We start from the raw sequence: 12,026 nt of genomic DNA, 5'->3' as shown, positions 1-12,026 counted from the left end.
CAATCCCATTACTGGGCATATACCCTGAGAAGACCATAATTCAAAAAGAGTCATGTACCACAGTGTTCACTGCAGCTCTATTTACAATAGCCAGGACATGGAAGCAACCTAAGTGTCCATCAACAGATGAATGGATAAAGAAGATGTGGCACATATATACAATGGAATATTACTCAGCCATAAAAAGAAACAAAATTGAGTTATTTGTAGTGAGGTGGATGGACCTAGAGTCTGTCATACAGAGTGAAGTAAGTCAGAAAGAGAAAAACAAATACCGTATGCTAACACATACATATGGAATCTAAAGAAAAAAAAAGGTTATGAAGAACCTAGGGGCAGGACAGGAATAAAGACGCAGATGTAGAGAATGGACTTGAGGACACGGGGAGGGGGAAAGGTAAGCTGGGACAAAGTGAGAGAGTGGCATGGACTTATATATACTACCAAAATAGATAGCTAGTGGGAAGCAGCCACATAGCACAGGGAGATCAGCTTGGTGCTTTGTGACCACCTAGAGGGGTGGGATAGGGAGGGTGGGAGGGAGACGCAAGAGGGAAGGGATATGGGGATATATGTATATGTATAGCTGCTTCACTTTGTTATAAAGCAGAAACTAACACACCATCATAAAGCAATTATACTCTAATAAAGATGTTAAAATAACAAACAAACAAACAAAAACCCTATCTTAGGACTTCCCTGGTGGTGCAGTGGTTAAAAATCTGCCTGCTGATGCAGGGAACATGGGCTCGAGCCCTGGCCAGGAAGATTCCACATGCTGCGGAGCTACTAAGCCTGCATGCCGCAACTACTGAGCCTGCACTCTAGAGCCTGCAAGCCACAACTACTGAGCCTGCGTGCCACAACTACTGAAGCCTGTGAGCCTAGAGCCCATGTTCCACAACAAGAGAAGCCACCACAATGAGAAGCCTGTGCCCCGCAACAAAGAGTAGCCCCCACTCACCGCAACTAGAGAAAGCCCACATGCAACAACAAAGACCCAATGCAGCCCAAAATAAATAAAACAAAACAAACAAAAAAACCCTATCTTACACAATGCATAAAAATTAACTTGAAATGCATAAAAGATGTAAGACCTGAAACCATAAAAATCCTAAAAGAAAACACAGAGGAAAAGTTCTTTGACACTGGTGTTGGCAACGATTTTTTGGATATAACACCAAAAGCACAAGCAAGAAAGGCAAAAGTAAATAAGTGGGACTACATTAAACTAAAAAGCTTCTGTACAGCAAAAGAAACAATCAATAAAATGAAAAGGCAGCCTAAGGAATGGGAGAAAATATTTGCAAACTTCATGTCTGATCAGGGACTAATATCAAAAATATATAAGGAACTCATATAACTCAATAGCAAAAACTCAAATAACCTGATTAAAAAAGGGGCAAAGAACCTGAACAGACCTTTTTCCAAAGAAGATATTCAAATGGCAAACAGCTACCTGAAAAGGTGCTCAACATCACTAATCATCAGGGAAATGTAAATCAAATCAAAACCACAATGAGATATCACTTCACACCTGTTAAATGGCTATTGTCAAAAAGATATGAGGTAAGTGTGAGCAAAGATGTGGAGAAAAGGGAACCCTTGTGCACTGTAGGCAGGAATATAAATTGGTACAGCCACTATGCAAAACAGTATGGAGTTTATTCAAAAAATTAAAAATAGAACTACCATATGACCCAGCAATGCCACTTCTGGATATATCACTGAAGGAATTGAACATACTATCTGGAAGAGATATCTGCTCCCTCATGTTCATTTCAGCATTACTTACAGTAGGCATGACATGGAAACAACCTAAAGGTCCACTGAAGAATGAATGGATAAAGAAAATGTGACTATATACTTAAAAAATCACATTTTATATATATATCTATATATACACACACACACACACACACACACACATTCTATAGACACACACACACACACACTATATATATATATATATATATATATAGTGTGTGTGTGTGTGTGTGTATATATATATATATATATATATAATTCAGCCATAAAATGAAGATAATCTTACCATTTGTGACAACATGGATGAACCTTCAGGCCATTACGCTAAGTGAAATAAGTCAGACAGAGAAGGACAAAAACTGTATAGTCTCACTTATATGCAGAATCTAAACTAACCAGACTCATAGAAACAGAGAATAGATTGGTGGTTTTCAGGGGCAAGGGTGGGGCAGGGGAAATGGGTGAGGATCAAAGGGTATAAACTTCCAGTTATAAAATGAATAAATCCTGGGGATGTAATATATAGCATGGTGACTATAGTTAACAATACTGTAACAAATGTATACTTGAAAGTTGCTAAGAGAGCAGATCTTAAAAGTGCTCACTACACATGCACTCCGCCACACGTACATCTTGTTTATTCATTAATGGACATTTGGGTTGTGCCCACATTTTGGTTATTATGAATAGCGTTTCTATGAACATTCATCTATAAATTTTTGTGTGAACATATTTTCATTTCTCTTGAGTATATGCCTAGGAGTGGAATTGCTGGATCACAGGTTTAAGGTTTTAAAAAACTGACACACTGTGTTCTCCAGTAGCTGTATCATTTTACTTTCCCACCAGCAATGTATGAGGTGGAATGTATGAGCAATGTATGTTTCTCCACATTCTTGCCAACAGTTATCATTGTCCATATATTGATTGAAGCCATCCTAGTGGGTGTGAAGTGCTAGTGGTATTGCTTTGCATCTTCCTAATGATTAATGATGTTCAACATCTTTCCATGGGCTTACTGGCCATTTGTACATCTTCTCTGGAGAAATGTCTATTCAGATCCTTTGCCCAATTTTAAATGAGGTCATTTGTCTTTTTCTTGTGGTTATTGAGTTGTAAGAATTCTTCTTATATTCTAGATACTAGACCCTCATCAGATATGATTTGGAAATAATTCCTCCCATTCTATAGGAGGAATCTCTTAACACTATTGATTCCTCAGCCCTAAGCCAGATCTACTGAATTAGTACCTGTAAGTTAGATAAAAGTTTTTAGGGTGATTCTGATGAGGCACCAGGTTTGGACAAATAATCCAGACCAGAGCTTCTCAAACTTTAACGTGCATACAAATCACCTAGGGATCTTAATAAAATGTGGATTCTGAGGGAAATAGAAAAATTCACTAGAATACCACAGTAATAATGGTTGTAAACACGATCCACTGATAAAAGCTAAAATTAGTGCGCAAAAGTTTAAGGAGAAATTGGATATTTGCACATGATTAAAGTATTTCCTCCAAACTATTTATTAATTACAAAAGCAAAGATAGTAGTTTTACAGTGGAGGAACTTGGCAGATACTACCTTAATCAAGTGATCAAGGTTAACGTGACCAGTAATAAGACGTATTGACACCATGTGCCCCCTGATACAACGTGCAGAAAAAGGCACATCACCTCTGTGGTAGTCTCCCCCAAACTTCAATCTAATCATGAGAAAACACCAAATGGAGGGACATTCTACAAAATACCTAACCAGTACTTTTTTTTTTTTTTTTTTTTTTTTTTTGCAGCACGCAGGCCTCTCACTGTTGCAGCCTCTCCCGCTGCGGAGCACAGGCTCCAGACACGCAGGCTCAGTGGCCATGGCTCACGGGCCCAGCCACTCTGTGGCATGTGGGATCCTCCCGGACCAGGGCACGAACCCGTGTCCCCTGCATCGGCAGGCGGACTCTCAACCACTGCGCCACCAGGGAAGCCCCCTAACCAGTACTCTTTAAAAGTGTCAAGGTCAAACAAGACAAGACAGACTGAGGAACTGTCATCACAGATTGGAGGAGCCCTGGAGACAGAACCACCAAATCTAATGTGCTATCCTGGATTGAATCCTGAACAGAATAAAGACACTGGTGAAGAACAGGTGAAATCCCAATACACTGCAGTGAATAGTACTGTACCAATCAATGTTAACTGCTCAGTTTTGACCACTATACCTGGTTAAGCAAGATGTTAACATCAGGGAAAGCTGAATGAAAGACATATGGGAACTTGCTGTACAATTTTTGAAACTCTTCTGTAATTGTAACATTATTTCAGAATAAGAAGTTTTAAAGATACGCAGATTCTGATTCTGTAAGTCTGGGTGGAAGTCTTCTGCATTTCTAATAAGTTCCCAGGAGAGGTTGACGCTGCTGGTCCACAAACCCCACTCTGAGCAGCAAGAATCTAAACCAGCGGTTCTCAAACTTAACCGTGCATCAGATCACCTGGCAGGCTGATCAAAACACAGATTGCTGGGCTCCACGCCCAGAGTTTCTGATTCAGTAAGTCTGGAGTGGGGCCCAAGAATTTGCATTTCTAACAGATTCCCAGATGAGGACGATGTTGCTGATGAGCTAGGAATGGTTTTTGTTTTAAAGGGCTGTAAAAAATTTAGAAAACAGGTATATGAATCAGAGACTGTATGAGGCCTTCATTTATGTACAGAAAACGGATGCTGAGCCCCAGACCCTTGCTACTTAGAATGAAGTTTTCAGAAGACACTAATGCCTAGGTCCCACCCCTGAGGTTCTTGGTTAACTGATTTGATACGGGTCCTTGGCATCAGCATTTAAAAAACGTTCTTCTACTTCTGATATGTAACCAGGCTCAGGAAACTTCCAATTTAGGGTCTCCATCTGCCTCAAAAAAACCCTACTCCTCAATCATCCCAGAGTTGAGGATGAGCCCCAACAAATGTCAAAGGGCGTTTCTGCAATTTAAAACTTTTATTTTGAAAAGTTGAGCTACCCTTTTTTTTTTGAAGGTTAACAAAACCCAACACAAATCAGAATTTCCCCCTCTAGACTGTCCCTTCCCAAGTAAGTATAATGAACACTGGATTATACATCAATAATAATCACAAGGGATCCCAAACCTCCACCCTGCCAAAAAAAAGTGGCAAGGATAACTGTGCAGGATGGTCTGAAATAGATGGCAGGAACGGACAGAGATGCATCAGAGAAGGGATAAAGGTGTGAGTTGCCCATGGGACGGCTGACAGTTAACAGGGCACAAAGAGCTAGAGAGCTGAGGGAAGGGGAGAAAGGTGCAGACCTGCGAAATGTGGTGGCATGGAGGTACCTGAAGAAACACCATCAAGTACCTCGAGCTTCATCATAATCCCAACATATCTGTTTCCCACTTGAGCATATTTAGTGCTAGGAGGCCCTCTATGTTTGGCTACCCCTTCACACTCTTACCCTTTGCCTACTACTCCTCTGCCACAGAGGAAAGCCTTTAGCTACAGGTTGTTCTCCTGGTTCAAGGAATATGAGGGCCATCATCCTAGCCCCAGCTGCCCAGCCCCTCCCAGGAAGTGCCTGGCCCCTTCTGAGAAAGATCCGTGTTTGTTCCCATACCTGTGCTCTCCTCAGCCTGATTGAAGCCACAGATCTGGCAGATGCTCTGGACCCACTTATTCATGTCCTCCTCCGTCTCGGCCACCAGGTAAAAGGTGCGCTCGCTGGTCTTGATGTCGAACACAAAACTATCCTGCAGCTCCTTCTTGTTGAAGGTCAGGCCTGCATCCACCTGCTCGCAGAAGTTCAGGTTGATGATGCGCAGGGGCTTCTTGGAGTGATCATTCTTGTAGTATTCCAGAACATCTGGGTCACCGCTCATCCGCCCACTCCGCAGGATAAACCAGCGTTTCTTCCAGGCCTGAACAGGAAGGAGTAAGAAGAGGGTGGAAAGTCATTAGTTACTTCAAAGCTTTTCACAGGTCCTCAGATGTCACCAGGTTAAGGGTGGGGACTGTTGCACCTGCAGGCTGAGCACGGCCTCTATCTCCGTTTCTTATTTCCCCAGAGTTTCAAAAATGAAGGATGACTAGAATGCGTGTTAGTGCAGCATTTCGCTATGGAAACAAGGTCTTACCACTATGAGATGAGATGTGGCATTCCCACTTTTTAGGTCAGGAAATCTGATGAGGACTAAAACACTTTAGAGCAATTATTCCATTAAGCTAGAATACAGACTCAGACGCACCTTTTAGTCAGGGTGGGACTTGCAAAACAGTAACATCTCAGTTTATGGATGGGGTCCCCCAATAAGACATGGTGAGTTGAAGCAACAATGTCATACACAGCAAGTAGCAGAGAAACAAGTTTCCTAACTTTCAGTACACTGCTTTTTACCAAATCAAGATACCTTGGAAAAATCACATAGAAACCCTTCTAAAACTTCTCTGAAGCACATAACTTCAGGATTTCCCCATCTCATTCACTGCTATATCCCTAGTACTTATAATAGAGCCCTGCACGCACTAAGTACTCAATATACATTACTGAATGAATAAACTCCTTACATCCTGTCATACTATAGAATTTAACACTAGATTACATATTCCCTTATGTTGTCTTCTACATTCCATCTCTTCAATGAGACTGAGTGATCTGTGAGCAGACACCACACAAAGTAGTAAAAAGACATCACATATAAAACAGCGCCTTGGGTTGAGTCTCTGCTTTACCACTGACTTAATGTGTGATTTTTAGATAAAGTTATTTACTTCTTTGGATCCTGCTTCATCTACAGAATGAGAGTCAACATCACCACTGCCTGTCCTACCTACCTTATAGGGTTTATACTATTGCAAACACACACACAGCACTGTGTGTACAACCCTAAAGTCCTGCAAATGCCAAGGATCAGACTGTCATCACAACTCGTTACATCCTACTGGGACCTTCACTCTGTTAATCCTGCCACCTTGCACTCTCACCTCCTATCCCTGTCCTCACTTCCTTCCCTACCTAACTTGCTCCTGTGATCCATCATTATCATCATTCCCTTGCTTTTTTTCTCCATTTCTCTCCTTTATCTGGGAAACCACAACCCCTGGCTAAGTCTAATGCTCATCCTACTCTGCCTGTTCCCATTCAGCTGTATGTAGTTGGAGAAAATCACACAACTACGTTGGCTGCTCTCACTTTAAATTCAAGTGAGCCCTTATGCTGCCTGACAGTCCTATTACATTTACCTGGTCCATGATTTTCTCTTGCTCTTTGGCAACAGTCTTTGAACTTCTCTCTCTTTATTTTTCAATTTTATTTTTAAAATTTATTTATTTATTTATTTATTTTGGTTGCATTGGGTCCTCGTTGTTGCACGTGGGCTTTCTCTAGTTGCGGCGAGCAAGGGCTACTCTTCGTTGCAGTGTGCGGGCTTCTCATTGAGGTGGCTTCTCTTGTTGCGGAGCACAGGCTCTAGGCGCGCGGGCTCAGTAGTTGTGGCTCGCGGGCTCTAGAGCGCAGGCTCAGTAGTTGTCGGGCACGGGCTTAGTTGTTCCACGGCATGTGGGATCCTCCCGGACCAGGGCTCAAACCCATGTCCCCTGCATTGGCAGGCGGATCCTTAACCGCTGCGCCACCAGGGAAGTCCCGAACTTCCCTCTCTTTAAACCTCCAACACCTCTACTCTTTGGTATGAGAAAATACAAGCAAGCAAAAGAGAATCTACACATGTTCCATCACCAAATTTACCAATCTGTCTGCATTTGTAGCAAAGTAGTTTGTTACTAGGGAGCATGGACAGTTCACCCAGTCTAAGGCCAACCTTCTTCCACTTGAGCATCCCCTCTCACCTACATGTGGACATCACTGTATCTCTGGAATCACTGCATTTTCCCTCCCTCCTAGGATCATTCCCATCAGGACCCCAACTTCTCCCAACCAAGAAAAAAAACGAGAAGCTTGACTTGATCCCACATTCCCTTCCAGCAATGGCCCAGTTTTCTGCTCCTCTGTACAGTAAAACCTCAAAGAGTTTTCTATAGTACTAATCATTGTTTCCTCTCCTCCCATTCTTTTCTTGGAAGCAGTCTAATCAGCCTTCCCCCGGCTCCCCCCACCGCCCACTAAAATAACTCAACAGAGGTCTTAAAGACTGCAACATTTGCATTTCACTTGATCTCTCAGCAACATCTGATAACAGTTTATTATTCCATTCTCTTTGAAGCACCTTCTTCACTTGGCTTCAGTGCTCACTCAGTGCTAGTTCCTTCTCATCTCCCTGATCTCTAAATGTTAGAACGCCCCAGTGCTCGGTTCTCAGACTCTTCTCTTGCTATACCCACTTCCTAGGTTATGTTATTCCACTTTACAGCTTTGCAAGCCATCTAACTGCTGCAATTCCTAAATTTATATCTCCAGCCCAGACCAGTCTATTGAACTCTAGAGTCTTACACTCAACTCCTCACTAATAGGCATCTCAAACTTAAGGTGCTCAAAACTGAGATCTTGACGTCCTCCAAGCCTGTTCTTCCTGCAATCTTTCCCATCTCAGTTACAAGCAGCTCCAGCCTTCCAGTTGCTCAGACCAAAAATCTTGATGTCATCATCAACTCCTTTCTTTCCCATTCCACATCTAACCCAACAGCAGATCCTGTCGGTCCAAACAGTTCAAAATACATCTACGACCTGGTCACTTCTCCACACCTCCACTGTTAACTCACTTGATTGAATCCACCATTTGGTCGTCTTCCTGCTTCTATGCTTTCATCCTGCAATCTATTCTCAACACGGGTGCTGATGCAAATCAGAGCATGCCACTTCTCTGCACCAAGTCTCCACTGGCTTTCTGTCTCACTCAGAGTAAAAGCCAAAGTCCTCACAATGGCCAGTGGGCCTAGTATGACAGTCCCTCATCTCACAGCTCTCCTTACCTCCTGCCACTCTCCACCTTGCCCGTTCTGCTCTTGCCACACTGGCCACACAATCCTGCCTCGGGGTCTTTGCTCTGGTTGTTCCCCCTGCCTGGAATACTCCTGCCCCAGACAGTCCCATTGCTTATTTTTTCCTTCAAGTCACTATTCAAGTGTCACATTACTGGACAGACTGTTTTCCTGACCACCCAACCCTCACACTCTCCCGCTTACTCTGCTATACTGATCTCACTAGCACTTACGCCACCTAAAATAGCACATTTTTGTTGATTCTACCCACCGCCCAGGATGTAAACTCCGAGAGGGCAGGGATTGGTTCTTTTTATCCCATGCTGCATCCTCAGTGTTTAGAATAGTGCCTGGCACAGAGGTGGTTATCAATAAGTATGTATTGGACTAATTAATGAATCATTTTCTTACATGAACTCCTTACAGAATCTAGAAGGTCATGGGGATATAAATGGTACCTGATGAGCCATGGTGGAAGTGAAGGTTAAGGTATAGGATAGAGCTGAGGAAATAAATATAAGTATCATCTACTATAGTCACCTAAAATCTTGCCCAGGCCACTACTTACAGAACTCTGTGTGCATCTGTGTGTGTGTGTGCAGGCATATAGTGAAAGTGTGTGGGTAGCAAGGTGCATTTTTAAAAGGTATTGAAGCTTGTGTTTCAGTTGATGTATCCCCCTTGAGTGCTTGTCTCTGTAGAAAGAGCTGCCTTCAAATCACTGGTGTGCAGGTGCGAGCATAAACACACACGCAGACACTCTCATAAACAAGAAAAAGGTGTTTGCTACAGATAACATCGGAGCCTGTCAGGTTCCGCTCGCAAGAAGTGGTGCAGGCTGATAAATGGCTGCCTACAAAATGCTGATAAATGTATGACGGAGCAGGCAAAGCCATCTAGCCTAGTTCCAAATTCACATCGCTCTTCTGCCACAACACTCTCTGCTCCAACTTCACGTACGTGTTTTTGGGGGAACCATACAATTCAGAACTAAGTATAAGCAACTCCAAAGAGTCTAGCTCCAAAGACAACTTCTCTGATCCCCTCAGCTGAAATGGACCTCTATTTCCTCTGAACCATCATAATACTTTTAATGTACTTTTCACGTCATGTCATTTTTCTTTTTCACAACATATTACAGATATTTTAGTATTTGTTGTTTCTTCCCAAGCAGACGATGAATAAAATCTCCTCCTATTCCTCTTTCAATCTTCATGGTAGGCATTTACTAAGCAAGGCCCTTTCTCACTGAACCTCTCTTATCTCCCTGGTCTCATTTGTGTTTCCTTCCTGCCATCCATCCATCCATCCATCCAACAAATATTTATTTAGTGCTTACTATGCTACAGGCATCATCCCAGATGCTGAGGATACAGCATGAATTCCTGGTCTTACAGAAATTACAGGTGCATAACAGGTTACTTATTATTCTCCAAATGTGCCACATAATTGCATGACTTCATGTCTGCGCACAAGCTGACGTTTCTTCCTAGAATGCCTTTCACCTCACCTCATCTATCCGGAAAATTCCTATATTTTCTTAGTGTCAGGTTAAATATCACTTCTCCTGGAAGGCCTTTACTAACTTCCCATAGAGCTGGTGCTCCTGTCTCTTGTTCCCTTAATAACCCGTGCTTTCTGTGGCATTTCTTCACTCATCTTTGACATTTCAATTGCTCATATGTCTTCCTCCCCTTTAAGCTCCGAGCACCTTGATGTTCGGGTCCTGTGTGGCCAACAGTTACTCGGCAGAGTACTTAGCCTATAATGGGAACTCAGTAAAGACCTGTTGATTTTTTTTTCCATTCAATCAGTGTATGCATTTATTCAAACTAATAAATGCAATTTAAAAAGTTAAGTGAGTTTTCACAGTAGAAAGTAGGAAAGGAGGACAAAAAAGAGGATTATAGAAAAGAGAATAAGATAAAGGTATGCTGTGGATTCTCTATGACGTGAGTTTTTCAGCATCTTGTTCCCTTCATTTTGATGAGTGCAGGACCCTGTAATAAATATTTATAAAGGAGTCTGGGCACTTCAGCTTGAAAGTACCCCATGATATAGAAATGAAAAATTACTGCTGGAGTACTGACACGTAATGCAAGGAGAATACAGGAACTTGAGTCCTGAATATGTTCTTAAGGGGAAAGCTTCTTCAGGACTGTTCTTACATCTGTACAAAATCTCCTACAAAAATTAACTCAAAATGGATCACGGACTTAAATGTAAAATACAAACAGAATTCAGCAAGATATAAAAAGAATTATATAACATGACCAAGTGGAGTTTATTCCAAAGATGTGAAATTGATTCAATATTAAAAAAAATCAATCAATGTAATCAACTACAGTAATAAGCTAAAGGAGAAAAACCACATGGTCCTATCAATCAATGCAAAAAAACATATGACACATTTCAACACCCATTCATGATAAAAACTCAAAAAAATAGGAAGAGAGGGGGAACTTCCTCAATCTGATAAAGCGCATCAACAGAAGACCAACACCAACATTACACTTTATATTGAAAGGCTGAATGCTTTCCCCCTGAGATCAGGAACAAGGCAAGGATGTCTGCTCTCACCACTTATTCAACATAGTGCTGAAGTTCTAGTCAGGGAAATAAAGCAAGAAATGGATATAAAAGGCATAGAGATTGATGGATGTAGAGGGCATTATGCTAAGTGAAATAAGTCGGAGAAAGACAAATACTGCACGGTATCACTTATGTGTGGAATCTAAAATCAAAGAAACTAGTGAATATAACAAAAAGGAAACAGACTCACAGATACAGAGAACAAACTAGTGGTAACCAGTTGGGAGAGGGAAGGGGGTAGGGGCAAGATAGGAGGCAGGGATTAAGAGGTATAAGCTATTACATATAAAGTAAATAAGCTACAAGGATATACTGTACAACACAGTGAGTATAGCCAATATTTTATAATAACTATGAATGGAGCATAACCTTTAAAAATTGTGAAGCATTATGTTGTACACCTGTATCTTATATAATACTGTACATTAACTGTATCTCAATTTTTAAAAAGGCATACAGATTGAAAAGGAAGAAAAAAATTGTCCCTATTTGGATGACATGATTGTCCACATAGAAAATCCCAAGGAATTTAGGAAAAAACTCCTGGGACAAATAAGTGAGTCTGGCAAGGTCACAAAATACAGGAGTACCTCACTGTATTGCATGTTGCTATATTATGCTTTGTGGACATTGCATATTATACAAATTGAAGGTTTATGGCAACCCTCTGTCAAGCAAATCTATTGGCACCATTTTTCCAACAGCATTTGCTCACTTTGTGTCTCTGTGTCACGT

At 41.6% G+C, this 12,026-nt stretch overlaps 1 protein-coding gene across 5 annotated transcripts in view; it reads right to left on the bottom strand.

The window, feature by feature from the left end:
- GAB2 (GRB2 associated binding protein 2) overlaps positions 1-12,026 on the bottom strand; it is a 184,563-nt gene that overhangs the window by 55,513 nt on the left and 117,024 nt on the right. For all 5 annotated transcript variants that reach the window (XR_012333394.1, XR_004527867.2, XR_004527868.2 and 2 more), the window contains exon 2: positions 5,386-5,686. Coding sequence is in view for 2 of the 5 variants with exons in the window: in XM_019948801.3 (XP_019804360.1) it covers positions 5,386-5,686 (301 nt within the window). In the remaining 3 variants the exon portion in view is untranslated. The remainder of the gene's footprint in view (positions 1-5,385; positions 5,687-12,026) is intronic.

The sequence above is a fragment of the Tursiops truncatus genome, chromosome 8 (genome assembly GCF_011762595.2).
Source record: "Tursiops truncatus isolate mTurTru1 chromosome 8, mTurTru1.mat.Y, whole genome shotgun sequence".
In the NCBI taxonomy this organism is placed as follows: Eukaryota; Metazoa; Chordata; class Mammalia; order Artiodactyla; family Delphinidae; genus Tursiops; species Tursiops truncatus.
Note: the sequence above shows the minus strand (reverse complement) of the source record. Positions and strands in the feature narration are given on the sequence as shown.